This window comes from Epargyreus clarus, unplaced genomic scaffold, assembly GCF_041222505.1.
Source record: "Epargyreus clarus isolate Ecla_fem2 unplaced genomic scaffold, WU_Ecla_fem_2.2 ptg000009l, whole genome shotgun sequence".
In the NCBI taxonomy this organism is placed as follows: Eukaryota; Metazoa; Arthropoda; class Insecta; order Lepidoptera; family Hesperiidae; genus Epargyreus; species Epargyreus clarus.
This window is the reverse complement of record NW_027332217.1, coordinates 13,507,426-13,525,656: the sequence shown is the minus strand read 5'-3', so window position 1 is coordinate 13,525,656 and position 18,231 is coordinate 13,507,426. Positions and strand designations below refer to the sequence as shown.

The 18,231-nt window shown below is 34.9% G+C and overlaps 1 protein-coding gene across 6 annotated transcripts in view; it reads left to right on the top strand.

Moving 5' to 3' along the window:
• Pif1A (PFTAIRE-interacting factor 1A) overlaps window positions 1-18,231 on the top strand; it is a 177,948-nt gene that overhangs the window by 97,414 nt on the left and 62,303 nt on the right. The window contains exons 1-2 of one of the 6 annotated variants that reach the window (XM_073076789.1): window positions 3,864-4,040; window positions 4,428-4,645. The exons of the other annotated variants lie outside the window; for them this stretch is intronic. Of the exons in view, the coding sequence (XP_072932890.1) occupies window positions 4,625-4,645 (21 nt within the window). The 5' untranslated portion in view covers window positions 3,864-4,040; window positions 4,428-4,624. Of the gene's footprint in view, window positions 1-3,863; window positions 4,041-4,427; window positions 4,646-18,231 lie in introns of those variants that run through there. 6 annotated transcript variants of the gene reach the window in all.

The window sequence follows — 18,231 nt, the reverse complement described above, 5'->3', positions numbered from 1 at the left end:
CATTCAGATTCAATCAGCATCAATCATCTCACATTGAATCATAATCGATCAATTTATCAGGCTCTCTAATATGTAATCTAACAAATAAACCATGCTCCAGGCGATTATTGTATAAGTCCAATGTTCACACCTTGATACTTCATACCCTTCCTTTAAGGCTAGGACCGCATGGGACCGTGCGACAGGCTCATTAGCCACTCAATATTTTACGAATAAATATTGAGTGGCTAATGAGTTGAGTAATGTGGCTATATAAACTGCTTATAAGTTAAATTCTTGAAAGCACGTTATCGATTTTAAATATATTTTTTCCAAATAATGTTTTTATACTTTCATGTAAGTGGAAAAATAGGGAAGGAAGACAACCTGATTATACATTTAGTTGCTGCCCCTGAGGACTATATTTCAATTCATCAAATCTAGAATGTACATACATTACATTACATTTTAATCGCATATGCACTATTTTTTTAGTTACATTCAATCTTAACCTATGTTTGCTTATCACAGTTCGAAAATGGAGGAATTTATGGACAATCATGTCAAACTTTTCTAGTCGAGCATTAATTAATGTCGATTCGATAACTGGCGTTTAAGTCTAAAACGCCACGTGTAGTCCGGCCCTAACAGATAAAGATCGATACAGTTGTTTCTCGCAGACTGCCAGTGCTCGGGGCAACAATTAGATTGCAATCGATATGTTATATAAATGACATATCCATTGTAAGTAATGCGATATAATATGAATTAAGATGACGTTTTAATTGACAAGAAAAACAAATTCATTTTAGATGAAACTAATCGATGTTGTAATACGAAGTTTAATTAAAGCCCATGTTACTAAATGATCACTGCTTCCTACGGATGTATCATGTCATTAACCCAAATAGAATTTAACTCAGGCAGATTCAACATGCGTTAGTAATAATCAATCTTAACAAATTTTGCCTAGCACAGTTCGAAAAAATATTACGAACTTCCTTAGGCAAAAATTGTCTACAATTGATTATTAATATTACATACCTGGAGAATTTACCATAATTCGGAGAATTGTGAGGCCAAGAATGTAAAAATGTTATTGTTTATCTACCTTTTTTTTATTTTCGAGGGGGAAACCTTCAAAAGGTACCCGATGACGTGGAGCGATATCAGGTTATGTGGGATTTTTACCTCACTAAACCCGAGCGGCCGTCCTCAGCGCTTGTTGGAGAACTCCGGGTTGTTTATTTACCTACCTTACATTATTAAAGTGAATTAAAGAAATTTATTATATTTGTTCATACCGCTATAGTTAAGCTTTCCAAGCTTTCAAGCTTTTCCTATTGACAGGCTTTACATAGATATTTATATTTATACTATATTACACTTTTTACCTCCAATCCGAATCAAAACCACAGGTATTGCAGCAAGGCGTTGAACTAGTGGCGCAAGTGGTAACTTGACCACCCCCTACCGCCCGCAGTTCGCATGGGTATCGGGTTCGGTTCCGGTCCACTGAGCTTGCATTGCAGTTTCTGATACTATTACGAAGAAAGGATTTGAGATTATGTATTCTAGGGTTATGTGGGGTTTTCTATTATTTATTACATACTAAGGTCTTGCTTTATGAACTTTGAGTAGGAAATATTATGCATTTGTTGATTATAGTCAACCGCAAATAGGACTGCACTTTTACCTGAATTCAATAACAGATGGATTGCTACCCGTGTATTTTTCTTTTACTCTTTAAACAAGAACACATCCGCGCTTGACACTGATTTTATAAGGCAGACATAGATATGGACGTTGTGCCATTTTACCACTTTTGAAGTATGCATGTATTATGTAATTTTCAAATCTGCTGCACATCAGTACTTTCATAATATGTCTACCTGATAATAAGCATAGCATAATATAATGCCATTAATTGGATTCCAGTTTGAATTTACGGTGCCACTAGCTCGTATGGACTTGCTCGTATGGATTTTTTAATTTTACCACAGGACCCTACATTATTGGAGTCAAAAAATGCTTGTAAATACTAGGAATTTTCTTGTTATAATCTCTTCAAAGCGTTTCAGCTGTTTTAAAGCTCGGACCGACAGATATTAATAATTTTATAGGTTTCGGTGCCGTGAAATAAGCGTAAACTTAGAAATATTTTGTAACCAACCACAGACAATTCAAATTTATTTGTTAGTAAAGATTTATTCTCCCTTTCGTATGTTACTTTCTACTAGTAACCATGTCAACACACTTCGGTTTACTTAACACGGAAGATAGTTAAGTGGGTCAAGGTACCTCTTGGATATTTGATGAATAAGAAATTTTATTTTATTGGCGAAGTAAGGTAAAAATTGTCTATGTTGTGTTTAGTAACAAGAACATTTTATTAAATTTGAAAATGTCAATTAATATTTATGGTCTAATTTTTGATGATTTTGTTAAGTTTTGAATTTTGTATTAAATAAGCTGATAATGTAGTTTTTTTAAGTCTTGTAATTAAAGTCTATTTTTATTAGTAAGTCTTTCTGTTTATAGTTTCTTAGTATGTCCTTAGTAACAACGACAAACATTAATACAAATACGCAAAAATTGAAATTCATGATATTGATCCTGGAATCTTCAGTATATTCTATCCTAGTATCTATTAGTAATAATCAATTGCGACTAATTTCTGCCAAGCAAAGTTTGAAATGTAGCAATTATTAAAAATGTTCAAGTTTAATTTCGATTTGATTTGATTTCGTGGTAGGCAAAAATTGGCTAAGATTGATTATTACTAACATTTGCAAGTCAGTTATTTGGTACAATATTAAATGCAGTTTCAGCTTAACGAAGATCATGTTATTTACTTAACAGGCCCGGAAGAGTTTAGTGTGTCAAGGCGGCTCTCTCCGTGTGCTCGATGTGTAAACATTTGGCTATTGGAGACGAACTGAGATCATGATGTAGCGCTGCACTTCTTGTTGATGGCACAGATTAGGCAGTGCGCAGAGACATTTGTTGTTGTTGGTTACTTGTTGTCTTTTTGTTGTTGCATTTCTTGTAGTTCTGTCCCGGATCGCGACGAGTTCGATATACTAAGTGGTTTTAGTAGAGTTTTAAATTTTCTTGTATAGTTTATTTACATATAGTTGTAACTTATCGAAGATCATGTTATTTACTTAACAGGCACGGAAGAGTTTAGTGTGTCAAGGCGGCTCTCTCCGTGTGCTCGATGTGTAAACATTCGGCTATTGGAGACAAACCGAGATCATGATGTAGCGCTGCTCTTCTTGTTGATGGCACAGATTAGGTAGTGCGCAGAGACATTTATTGTTGTTGGTTACTTGTTGTCTTTTTTGTTGTTGCATTTCTCGTAGTTCTGTCCCAAAGTGAGACGAGTTCTATATAATAAGTGGTTTTTGGTAGAGTTTTAAATTTTCTTGTGTAGTTTATTTACATATAGTTACATATTAGGTAGCGTTTAGAGACATTATTTCATTTGACGGTATTGGATACTTTTTGTGTTTAATTCTTAGTGTAGCTCATAATATTAAGAGTAGTTTGCATAACAAAGGGTTTTGAGTTCGATCACCAGTGAGGTTAAAATAATTTAGATATCAACTTTGGGTCCCAAACCTAGTTCGTGTCATTATTATAAGCATTATTTATTAACTTAAAGATTTTTCGTATATAACTTTTTTGCCATTCAACTAAATTGTTAAAAATGCACTCATCTAAAAACAATTTTCAATAATCGTAAACTTGTTTGTTATCCAAAACAACATTGTCTCAGCGACCTCTGCACAATGAATGCATCATGTACAGCTCTAGATCAATCACCCATTGTCTCTACACTCCGACTACTCTGTAGCCTCTGTCGTTCACCTCAGTCACTGGACAGTCACCTGAGGCGACTGTTGCGTCATTCGTGTGATCGAAATCAGCTTCAAACTTCGATCTAAACTTTTATGAACTTTGATAACTATTTAAACGTGAAATAATGAATTATAGAACCGGTTTTGCGGATCAACAAGTGATTTTAGTGTCGACGTGCAGTAATAAGTGACTTAAATGTGAGTTTTTGAGTTCGTTATAAAAATGTTGTTAGCTTTGTGCAATGTTAATACCGGTTTTTGGATGTGGTTCTGTTGTGTTTGTCGTGTGAAGATGCTTGAGATTTTAACTGATAGCTTATTTAAATTGTTGAGCTTTGTGTTAGAGTACCGGTTTGTTTCTGTTAATCTGATTTAGGATTTAGTAGATTTTTATAACAATTTACTTATTTTATTATCATCGCGGATTTTATTTTTTTATACCGATTTTCTGTAATTTTTCAATGTTTAATGTCCATAAGTGCTTAGCATTCTAAGGTTAAGCTTTAATATATTAATTAAAAAAGTTAACCCCGATGTGGACTTTTGTTCTGAATTTTGGATCTAATATTTTTATTTCGACTTCAGTATTAAGGTGTGTCAAGTAATTGTTGAGTAGTGACAGGATGTAATTAAATCTACAATTATTTGCAACTGTAAAGTGCATATTCATATAGTGACATTATTGAATGTTGTTCGTTTAAATCGGACCTAGATTTGTGGTATAGACAAAAGTGGTTGAAGTTTTTGTGAAATGGTACTTTAAAGAACTAAAAACAAGAAAAATGAACGGAATTAACTGTTGGGTAAGTTATTATTTTTTATAAACTTTTATGGTATACCTATTTCTCTTAAGGCGTTTAAAAAATATGAATATGATTTCAATACCAACGTATAAAAATTGTCACTTGTGTAACCTAGTAAATATTGCATGTATTTTTCTTTGATATATGATTCGATACGATACGCTACGTGTATGTACTCGTACGTGTGTGCTGTGTGTACGTGTGCGTAGATAGGTATATTTTAGACCGATATTTTTTTGTTTCGTTTTGTAAATGGACGACCCCCGTGGCGGAGCGGTCTCCATACCCGTCTGACGCGCAAAGGGTCCCGGGTTCGATCCCCGGCCAGGCAGATATCTAAAAGATGAATTTAGATTTCTGTTTCTGGGTCTGGGTGTTTGTGTATTTGTCTATGTGTGTGTCCAAGGCACTCACGACACAGGGAATCCTAGTGTGGGGCTGTGAGTGTAGAAAGCGTTTGTTGTTTTTGTTGTTGTAAATGGTCTAATTTGACTAAATTTCCCCTGTGACCCACCCCACAACTTTATGCTACGATTGTCTGCCTTATTTAGCCTACATACGCGAAATCAAATATTCTATAACCAACGCCTTATCCATTCCAATAATCCATCGTACGTGATCTTCTATGATTTGAGGCAACGATAATCAAGAATAGTTCGATAAAAGTTCTAAGCGTCAGTAAAACGTGACAGACACCTTGGTGGCTACCGACTTGCCTCGTGATCACTCGTATGGGTTCTTAGTTGAGGATTATAAATAGAAATGGGTTTATATATAGAAAACAATACAAAAGGTCAGTTACTCGTAATCTTCATAAGGTCAAGTGCTGGACAAGGTTCTGTTTGTTGTTGAAATTGTGACGAATTATGACGTTTGTCCGAAATCCGTAGTTTCGTCCAAAGTTTCGGGCAGCCCAACGATGTATAAAAGAATGCAATTTCGGACGAATTAGTGGTAGCAGAATCCTAATTGATCCAATTCCATTGGAGAAGTTGAATTTGAAAATTGTTATATCGGGTACTAACGGCACATTGAAATCCCGAAGCGTTGGTTTGCAACGGATCTGTAACTTTCTTGTCAGATGGGCTCTTGCGCCGCTGCCCCTGAGGACTTAATTGGAATCCCACGGATAAATATGCCTCCCTGACAACGCCCTTCAAACCAGAACACAATAGCGCTTAACTCCGCTGTTATTAGGTGTTAGGCAGAAATAGGTGCTTCAGTTATAACTTCTGTGTGGAGTTGATTACAGATGTCCATGGGCGGCAGTGACCACTTACTGTCGACTGCAAGCTCGTTTATTATTTATTTAAAAAAAAAAAACGATTTTAATTTAATCCTCAGGTATTATACTTAAAATTTTAGAACATAATACTTGTTGCTCTGTAGCTAAGGTCCTCTGTTTGTTGTTCCCACGTCCGGGACCTTTGTGTACATATGAATCTGTATATCGTCCTATTGGTTACGGCTTCTCTCAATTTTGAATGGTACTTGGGATGAGCGGCGAGCGGGTTGAGAATCTGCATTTGTTAAACATCTCGTAAAACTTAAATCAAAGAGGCTTAATTAATGAGAAATTAGTAATTTACATAGAGTGAGAATTGTGACGCTACAATCACATTTGAGTTAGTTAAATTTGTTTTTTGTTTGATCGTTTTTTTTTATAATTGCCTTATTTGCACGCTGTCAAGAATAATAGAAGATTGTATTTTTTGGACCTTTTTAACCTTATTCTATGCAAATAAATAATTATGGTTATGATCAAATACAATAAGAGTTCATAATGAGTATGTGTCGAATTGAGAACTGTTTTTTGAGGTCGGTTAATAAAAAATATGTTTAATTCTTACGTTTTTTTGCGGTTACATTGACGGACTTTTTGCTACATTGGGTAACACTTTATGAATTAATCACTGTTCGTATTATATAAAAATTGTCACTTAACGTATTATATTAGCATCGTAAAATATAGCTAAATATTTTTAAATATAGACTTAAACGTTTCGCTAATTTAAAAAAACCTACAAGTAATTCTAAACTTCATTAATATTTTAAAGTAAGTTAACAAATTCAAGTGATAATTAATTTCTAATACGCATATAACTTTGAAAAATCAGTGGTTTAGTAGCCTGGGATTTGAACCTCGTACTACCATTGTCGCTGCTTAATTATCACTTGCTAAACGGTGACGGAAAACATCGTGAGGAAACCTGCATATCTGGCAGATTTATATAAAAAATCTTAAAGGTATGTGAAGTCTACCAATACGCACTTGGCCAGCGCGGTAGACTATGGATTAATCCTTCTCATTATGAGAGGAGACCCGTGCCCAGCAGTGGGACAATAATGGGTTGTTGATGATGATGATAACAAATTCAATCTAAATGTAAATTAATATTGAAGTTAAAATGTACCTAGTAAAAAGATTTGTAAGGTTTACGCTTGGCGCTTATAATTTAGAACTCCAATTCAGGGAACTAAAGGTCTTTCTTTGTTACACAGATTAAAAACCCTTTTTACCTGTCACCAAAACCATGTCTGAACGGTTGACCTTCATCTTCTTGACACCTAACGATATGTTAAAGGAATATTAATAAAAACTAGTAAAGCACGTGTCGCACGAACATTATTAGGTTCCGTATAGTGTGTTTTGCCCCATTGTTTGGTATTTTCCCTTTATGATTCAAAAAGTTCTTGTCACGCGATGCGAAATCATTATTGCGCTCGTACAGAGGGTCCAATAGTTTACGATATGTTCTCGGCCAAATACAAAGTTGCGTCGATTGAAGTTGCAACGAGGAATAATGAATCGTCATTTAGGATTTCGTGCTAGATAAAGTGATTTATTAAAATGGATAACGTTAACTTTATATATATATACTTTGAAATTTCTCTGGGAAAACTAAAAAAAATAACCTTAAAAATTCGGCATTTCCTTTAAATGGGTTTATCGCAACAATATGTATCTTTAAATTAGTTTGTAATCTATACATATAAATAAAAGTGGAGTGTCTGTTTTTAATATTGAAATAACCGCTTTTTACTACATGCATATGAATATACATTCGGTACATACACCAGGTTATTTTTTTTTCAATTTTTGTTTGTTCTGGCTAATCTCTGAAATGGCTGGACCGATTTTGACGGGACTTGTATTGGCAGGTAGCTAATGTAATAAGGAGTAACTTAGGCTACTTATATTTTAGAACTAGCTGTGCCCCGATTTCACCCTCGTTACATTTACTTTTTAACGCGGGTAAAACCGCGGGGCACAGCTAGTTGAAAATATGTCTGACTAAACTTTGAAAATAATTTTCGTTGGTCATGAACTCAATTCAAAATTTGTCATGCATGATATTTGTTATTAACTTCACAACAAAACTAAGTGTGAATGTGAGCATAAAATCATTGCAAATGCAGCTAGTATTTCGCAGAAAAGATTTATTGCTGCAAAAATTTAACAACTTGATCTATGTCTGCCAAGTGACCTTTAGGCATTCGATAAAGTCTAGAATTTGATTAGATATTTTGACCTTTTGATTTCTAATTAAGTCTAATAATAAGAATTTGACAGTAATTATGATAAATCAAGTGTTGAAAATGCTATTTCATCATAGGTGTGACAGCTTATTTTGAAATTTTAATCCATTTTTGGTTTAAAAGTTAAATCCGACTAAGATTTGCAGTGATTCGGTCTGATATTCATTTTAGGAAACAAAATATAAGTTCAGTTTCTGTTCCCTTAACAAATTTGGAACGAAAAGTATATAAATACATTATAATATACAAAAAATACATTATAATATACAGAAAGAAAACATTGTATAAAAAATCCAGCTAATACAGAAACTATTTTTCGTTTTTTTCCGGCTTATAACGTAAGGGAGATTATAAAGTTAGGATAAAACATATTTCGCAAAAGTCCGCTATCAACGCTTTATTATATACCGGACTAAGTAGGAAGTAGTATTATAACTTTATAACATGCATTTCCGTAAAAAAAAACGTCTAATTACTTTACAAGGATATTCTATACATATTGTAAATAATCATAATTAAATTATAATATTGATACGAAGTTATCTTATATATAAAATTCTCGTGTCACAGTGTTAGTTACCGTACTCCTCCGAAACGGCTTTACCGATTTTCACCTAATTTTATATGCATATTCAGTAGAGCTTAGAATCGGCTACTATCTATTTTTCATAGCTCTAAGTGATAAGGGTTGTTCACCATTACCATTTTTTAATTTATATGGCAACACAACGTTTGCCGGGTCAGCTAGTAGGTATATATAAATAAATATTGCTTTGTTATCTTTATGTACGATCTTGAAGCATTATAATGCAACGTCAAATGTCTGTTGTGTCGTTTACAAATAACTGTTGTCTGTTGTCGAGCACAGTAACTGTTGTAACATCTGTAACTGGAAAATAACTGCATACTTTTTCCAATTTTGTGTAAAACTTTTTGTTTGTATTGAGCTACGTACGTACTTACGTAAAGTTTGTTTATACTAGCGGTACTCAAAGTTTTTCTGATGTTTTGGCTATTTTTAGCAAGGACCTCTAGGCTAGGAATATTTTATAATGTTCGTCACATTACCGTTGCCGTTATTTTGTATTACTTTTCTTTTTCATGAGTATTGGTAAATCATGTGTTGAGAACCAATGGCTTATACCGGAAATTGAGCTACCTATTAATATACGCAAAGTAAGCAAGCGTCAAATTCAAACAGATTTTTGTCAACAAATGCATTTAAATGAACGTTGAAGCAAATCTTACGACTTATTTATCTTTTGCGGAATGTTTACAAATTTCTCTTCTTTAATTAATGTTACTTACTTTCAGTTTGATTTGCAAATTAGGTTGATGTTTACTTATGATGTGGTATAAAACATCAGAGAACTGTGTATATTTAGTCTAAGTGAAAACTCTTAGGCGCGTTAAGCACTTTTTGGGTAAACAAAAATCATGGAAGACGCCTCATCATCACCGAATGCTTTATGATCAAGGATTAAAATTTAAATTGGTCATAGGCACTCATTTACAAACCAAAAATAATAATCTAATAAATAGTTCGACGATATAATTCACAGGTTACTAGTTTTCAGTCCTATCAGTTGACTGCCACGTTTTTTTCTTTGTATTTTTACAAATTTTATTTAACTTGCTGTGTTAGTTCATAATGTACGTATTTTAGGGTCAAGACTTTAAGCATACCTACACGTTTGTTTGGATGACACATTGACAATACATGAATAGATTAGTGACGTCACAATCTAGTTCAATATGGCAGACGTCCGAAGATAGTGAATCACTTTTTTATGTGCCCCATGGGGTTATGAAATTAATGAAAAAGTTTTTTGCATAAATATGAAAAAAGCTTGTTACTTAGCTTTCTATTTTTTTATATAATATAGAAATAGCAAACGACGGTACATGACCACTGAGACCTATGTACGGCTGTAATGAACCGCAGATAGACGCTCTGTTTGATGTCAGCCACTAAATGCGTTGCTCCAAAGCACATATTTGATATTTCGTACAAGAATCCCCTCTTTACCCATACCCTTAAACATAGCAACGCTGTTATAAGGTAGAAATACTTAGGTGTGCCGGTGGTGTTCCACGAAGGGGTCCTTCAAAATATACATATAATGTAAGAATGATTCGTCGATATTTTTTCAATGAACGATACAGGCATTTCTTTATTACGTCATATTACACATTCAGTGGCCGTCCACTAACAGTTCACATGAATGAGCTGGGAACTGGCTCGTTTTATATTCTAAACGGCTACCTTAGGGAATTATGTCGCGTCTCCTAACCCATTGTTATTGTACGTTAGTATTATAGATGGTGTTACTACATAGACTGCTAATGCACGTGTTGCTAGTATTACATCAATACTGCTAAGGATAGTAGGACTCTTCGTGGTTCGACTGCGGTACCACCGCCGTGTTTATAATGAAGGAGTAGCAGACGAGCGTACAGTCCACGTGATAGTAAGTGGCTACTGCTGTTCATAGCCAACCTCAACCTCTGTAATCAACCTTAGATAAGATAAGATTCCTACTTGAAGTCAGCCACAGATGCGCCGCTGCCCCTGAGGACTAAGTTGGAATGCTTCGGAAAAGTATGTCTATGGTGTGGTAAGACCCTTCAAACCAGAACCCAGTAGCGTTTAACACTGCGGTTATAATTGACTCTACGTTCATCAAATTTTGCCAGTGTTATGAATCTTCTTAATAACAGTTGTGTTAAGCGGTATTGTGTCCTTGTTTCAGGTGTGTAGTTAACGTTTCCTCAGATTGCATAAAAAAAAAAAATTTACTGCTTTCGAATAATTTGTAAAAGCGATCTCATTTTTTGTGCGCCTACATTTTTTGAGAGAGTTTCGTTGATTTTATCAAGATAATGCGTAGAAATTACAGTTTTGCTTAATTTCTCTTATTATATGCATTTAAAATGATGAATTTTCAATGATTATAATTTAAGTATGATAAATCTTTTTTTCATTTTTGCGAGAATAATATAATAATTCTTTAGAAAACTGTGTATAACTGAGGCGTTAATTCAGATCAAAACCCTGAAAAACTCACTTCGTCTTCCGTCTTTTTTAAATTATTTAGTAGCCATAAAATTTAATTTTCCACTTAGGTAATAGGCATAGCAATATTTTCGCTGGCATGAGATAAAAAAATCAATAGTGACAGTGGTATATAGAGTAGGAATAAAAAGCCTTTTACAAAAATACATGTTTTCGAACATATTACTTACTAGCTGACCCGGCATACTTTGTACCGCCTCAAAATCTATTTATCATAATATTTCATATAAAATATAGCCTATGTTACTCGAGCTTTCGAATGGTGAAAGAATTTTTAAAATCGGTCCAGCAGTTTTTGAGCCTATTCATTACAATCAAACAAAAAACAAAGTTTTCCTGTTTATAATATTAGTATAGACAAAAAAATGGGAATATTCACAGAAAAAATCAACTTCAAGTTAGCGCAAGATCTTAATCCATTACCGTTAGGACCTAAGATTACAATGCAAAGACTAACATCAGATCATTCAACTCATGCGAAATATTCGGTACCTACTAACATCGAACGAAAAATGTCATCACGTAGCCATTTCGCATGCTGCGGCAGGAATGTGGAATGGGCATTATTTATATCAAACGGTTCGTGAAACTTGTATGAGATCGTTGCTAGTTATATCATGTATTGATTGCATTGACATGATTGATTTCATGTTATGGATTTAGGATTGAAGGGTGTGGTTAGATTACTAATGAGTTTTGGCTTAGTTCTGAGGGATGTGATGTATCTGTTAGGTTATAAATCCTAGCCTTATTAGCATTGGGTTCATAAAAACATCCACGAGCGATAAAATGATTTTAACAGGTAGACATGTAACTTTATTTGTTGACTTCAGAGGTTTTACTCTGTATTTATAATGGCCAAAGATTGTCCGACGTTTCAGAGAACAAAAATGATAATTGTTTTATCGGATCCTATTTCTACAACGATGAAATAGAGAATAATTTGCGGACGTTGAATATACAGAGTAGACCCCAAAATTTTGATGATATTCAGATTTATTTAAATACCTAGGACCTCAAGTATTAAGTTGGAAGATATGGACTTTTCAAATTAGAACACAACGTCAAAGACCTTGTCTAAGGCAGACAAGTTGGGTGGTGCCCCATTGAACCACAAATAGTTCCTTCTCCCCACAATTTAATCGCAAAAAGTTTCAATTGAATGCGATATTGCAAAAAGGCCGTGTTGGATCGATTTCCGCGGACATTACCCGTCTTGATGCCGTGAAATTGTTCATTAACTAATTGAGAAACAGTACAGCAAAGCGCATGTCAGTTATACAATAAACAATGGATATCTTATATAATGTTAATTGTCGAATGCATCTTGCAATGGACGCAATGGCTGTTAAGATTGCATATGCATACGCATTGCTCGAATGAGTCTTTCGATCAAATTATTCTGACCTCATAGACACCCTTGTCTGAAAATAAAGAATAATGCAATACAACGGTTACCGAATACATCAAAAGTTATGTCTGAGGTCGAATGCCGAATGTCGGCGTAAATAGATGCGACACAGTTTTATAACGTTTTACGATATTAAGTTTGCTTGTATGTATATAGGTATATGATGATGAATAAAACTTTAAATCTTTTAAATCTTTAAATGCTTATCTATAAAGACTAATTTAGAGTACTTACCTTACATTATTAACAATATCATTTGGGAAAAGTCTGCCCGGAACTAACTATAGAAATCATAGTGGAAAAATAAAAAATAAAAAAATTATACGATTGAAGTAGCCTGCGATCACGCAGACCACCTGATGATAATGGTCACTGCTTTACTACAAATTGGAGTAAAGTGCTACCTGAGATCGCTTTGCTACTCCTTACGACTGATTTGGGACGCCTCGGTTATACTTTCCTATCTATCTTTAGCAGGGCTTAACACTGCTGTTATTTGGCAGACATAGTTATTAATAGTGCATCCACATTAAACCACAAAGGTTCTTCTTTCTAATATTACTGTTACTATTCTATTACACGAATACATTATACACAAGCTACGATTACAGGAAGGCCAGATATATTTCAAGCAATGATACGCATCACACTCGGGTTTCAGGAAGCGCACCACGCGTAACTTTCCTGGCAGTTCCTTCGTTACGTGTATGATCATAATCTTAATCAGTAATCACGCATAATTAACCTGTCGTTTATACAACTGTAACGTGCCACCGGCGTATCAATTGCATAAAGCATAATAAGTAATTAACTATTAATTGGAGTTAATTAAGTAATTAGAGTTGGATTTTTGTTCGTAAATTGTTTGTCGGTAATTGAATGTGAAATTTTAGATATTTGCAATGAAAGTAGTGGAACTTGTTGCAGTAAAACTGCATTGGTACCATCATACCTAGTTCTGACGGACGTTTGTGTACAATTGATATATTCGGTTTTATAGAGATTTTTTTTATTATATGGGAGTAGCAGACGACCATGCAGTCCACCTGATGGTAAGTGGCTACTGCCGCCCATAGACATCTGTAATCAACCCCAGATAGGATTAGATATTCCTACCTGAGGCCGGCCGCAATGCGCCGCTACCCCTGAGGACTAAGTTGGAACGCCTCGGAAAAGTCTGTCTCCCTTACCACACCCTTCAAACCGGAACACAGCAGCGCCTAACACTGCTGTCATTAGGTAGAAATAGGTGTGGCGGTGGTGCCGCCGGAGTCGAACCACAAAGGGTTCTACCATCTTCGAGTTTGGTGAAACGTTCCAAGTTGATTCTCTGGTGAAGCAACGTATATAGTTGAACTGCTATCTTGTCTACGGGCAATCACCTTTCAAAATAAAGTTCTGTTTGTTACTCAGTTGGTGCATGAGAATAATTACTTTAATAATTAAAGTTAGTTTCTAGGGGCGTCCGCCATATTAGATTTAGTTTTACGTAACTAATTGGTGTCAATTAGTTTAAAATTCAATTACAAGATTTGACCCAGACATACATACGAACCAACAAAGTTAAATAAATGCGTAAACTATTATCGATTAACTTTATTACCAACATGATTTCGCGAATATTAATCCAGAAATTACGACATCGTCTTTACAAGAAGGTGCAAAAAGTCTTTATTTCACACCCGATACGCAAAGATATTTCATAGAAGTATATACAATATACATACTTATAACGTATTCTATTAAGTAGGTTGATTACCTAAATATTATAATCATACGTGCTCTAAAAATAAAACAATTAAATAAAATGTTTCCACGTGCACGTACAGTTTCTAGAGAAACACAATAATCGTCAAAAATATTCCGTGCGTGATCAGCTTTTCTGACATTCGAAATATTCGGGGTCAAAAAGTAGCAAATGAAGTCAAGTTGGTTTCTTGTGTCTTTGGTTGGTTAGTCGCATGCCTTTGTACCCTATTGCTGGGAATGGGTCTGTTCACAAAACTGGCGAAGTCCTAGATAAACAAATGTAGAGTATCTCTGAAGCAACTCCCTATAGAACAAGCGATTTACTAGAAGCCGTTCAAAGATACGTTGAGGCAGCCTAGTGGTTAAGAAGCTCGGTCTCTCGATCGACAGGTCCGAGGTTCCCAAGCACGCACCACTGATTTTTCAAAGTTATGTGCGATTAAAAATTAATTATCACTTGCAAAACGGTGAAGGAAAACATCATAAGATAACCTGAGAGATAAAGAAAAATCTCAAAGGTATGTGAAGTCTACCAATACGCACTTGGCCAGCGCGGTGGACTATGGCCTAATCCTTCTCATTATGAGAGGAGACCCGTGCCCAGTAGTGGGACGTTAATGGGTTGATGATGAAAGATACCTTTCCACTGCTGAGTACTAAGATCGCCTCATTTATAAGCCAGCCCATTTCCACAGTCTTCCGAACGCACAATGGTTTCAGGGTGGAAATAAACCTGAAGATACTACTAAGAAGAAGCTACTCAATCGAGCCATACTGATACCACCTTTCTTACACATAAAGAAAGCTTTAGCTTAAGTGAATCGGAAGTACCAGCTATACGTTACCTACGAGTACAATTTTAATGAATTCACACATCCCGATATTTCCGCGGTGTAATCAGCCTCGGGAGTATTATTCATAGTGCATAATAGATTAGAAATTGCTTTCATGCCCATAAGAAGATAGAAAGCAGATAATTTAGACCGCTAATGACAGTGTCATCTAAGACTGTACAGTACATAGTATATGTGGAAATGGCACACTTCTCAACATCAATCTATTATTATTCTACTGGGCAAGAGTAAAGCAGTGATAGCCTAATGGTTGCGAAACTCGGCCGCTCGAATGAGAGGTCCGAGGTTCAAATCCCAGGCTGATTTTTTAAAGTTATGTGCGTATTAGAAATTAATTATCACTTGCTTAAAGGGTGAACAAAAACATCGTGAGCATACCTGAGTGATTAAAAAAAATCTCAAAGGTATGTAAAGTCTACCAATACGCACTTGGCCAGCGCGGTGGACTATGGACGAATCCTTCTCATTCTGAGAGGAGATCCGTGCCCAGCAGTGGATGGGATGAGTACAGACTTAGGATATACATCGCTTGTATGTTTCGATTTTAGGGTTAATTAATAGAGATAATCGGTATGGTACTTGATGGTTGATTTTCAATAACGCAGTCAAGCGTATTCATTATCATAATTGATCTATTATTGTCCCATTGCTAAGCATGGCTCTTCCCTCAAATTTTGGGAATTTGGTAATACAATTATCCGCCACACTAATTGGTAAACTTCACACGCAATAGATAACTCACATTCATGTAGGCTTTCAAATTGTTTTCCTACACTGGTAAATTATGTGATAATAAATTTCTTATACGTGAATATAATTTCGAAAAATGAGAAGTGTGTGCCGTGCTCATATAATACGAAAGATATGATTAAATAGCAGACGCAGTAGTAACCACGCAATCGGAATGTAGGCTACTATTGCATCTAATTATTCAAATATACACATGCGTGCATATGCGTGGGTGATAAAAACGATGCAAGCGCCGCTAAGCGACATTTCTCGGAAGCTAGAAGACGGCGCCAACATGCATACCAAATGGACTAAATACTTGGCACACATCCGTACTTCCGAAGGCATACCTATACTCAACAGTGATGATTGAGTTATGTTGGCTAAAGTTGATTAAATTGGACTCTTGTGAGAATATTTTTAGCAGACTTCCCAATAAAGAGAGGTTATATTAAAAGATCTTTAAATAATTTTGAAGGTGGTATCTTGTAGCTCTACCACCTATTGTAGTGCCTAATGGCACCACCGCCACGTCAATTTCAGTTTCAATTTACGGTCGTTAGAGGGCAGGCATTTGCCATCACGTGAACATTCAGTCCATCAATTGCTACTTCTATATTAGAAAAGAAGTTATTAAGCTATGGAGGTGGCGAAATGATTCATATAAAAAAATATACTAACTATCAATAAAAAGGCACTGACAATTAATTTCTGAAACTTAGCTGACACACTACCATGCGTCTACATTATCCAAATTCAATTAAAAACCCCTATTACGAATACTTTTCTCTGTGTTCTCAAAGTTATATGAAATCTTAAGAGAGCCAAAGGGTTTAGATCCTTTTGCTTTAACCATTTACACTGAGATTTCTGAGAGATACAGTAAAGAATCAAGGGTGTGTGAAATCTCTCAACCCTTCAACCGTTCACACTATAAGATCCCTGTTAAGTGTTAAGACAGTAACGGGTTGATGTTGAATTAGCATTCGTGAATGAAGCGACTTTCGATGGAAAGTGACAAGAGAGTACAACTAGCTTACTATGATTGCTTTCACGGAAACACAGGTACTTCCACTTGTAATGACGGACAGGTTTTCTTTGCTTTTCTTTGTATGCCACTGTGCCATTAGTCTAAATGGAAATGTTTGTGCACTAAGTGTAGTTTTTCTAGTATTTTCTCTATTTTTCTTATAAAGTTTAGGTCTGCTGTACAATCCGCGTCAAACCTACTTGGATGTGTGTGAATTAAATAAAACTTGAAATATAACTAAATGATAAATAAGTAGTATCTATGGAAATATAACTGTCAAACAATGGATCTATTGCGTATAACATTGTGAAATAATAACAAACAAGATTACTTATTTTTATTTTTATAGATAAAAATACTTTTATTGAGAACAAGTTAGTGTAAATATTGCATAGTATGCTTAAATAGTTGTCTAACAAAATGTGATATTATTTTAAACTTATATTACACAACATATTGTCAACATAACGTCCTTGAACTAAATTAAGCGCGCCCTTTATTATTTCTAACATTAAAATATACATATACATATTGTATTGTATTACCAAACTTTCCATCGTTCTTAACTTACTGTAATTTACCTAAAATACTTCGCTAATGCGCACTTTGAATACAAAATGTGAACAACACTAGCCTTGCGCAAGGGAAGAAGTTAAGAAAATTTGAACATAAATATCAAATGTATAGTAAAAGTTCGTTTACACCTAACGATACGACAACTATAAAAGGTCGTGTCGCCGTCGTAAAAATACTAAAATCTGTTTTGCGAATTATTTATCGTACAATTTATAACAGATAATGCACTGATGTATTCAACGCTGTTATGATATTATAATTTTGCTGTTAATGCACTAACGATTAATATTGAGGAGTTACGTGCAATGAAAAGGATGTTTTTGTGTCTACTTTTTACCTAATTAAGTAGTATTAATGCGAAAGGCATTTAGATATTTATCGTGACGAGTATAATTTGTTTCTCAGGATTCTAATTCTATTTGTTATCGTCCACAGGAGAATACCCGCTTAGTACTTCAATAACAAAATATATGTCGCAAATTGTAGTCGTACTCGTGCGTCGTCGTCGAAAGGCATAAAGTTCCTCGCTAGACACGTCTTGTGTAATCCTTGCTTCACAGGTTTACCCATTAGACGTGAATTTGTGTACGCTTTGTTTAATTACAGAATAACGTCCATGTG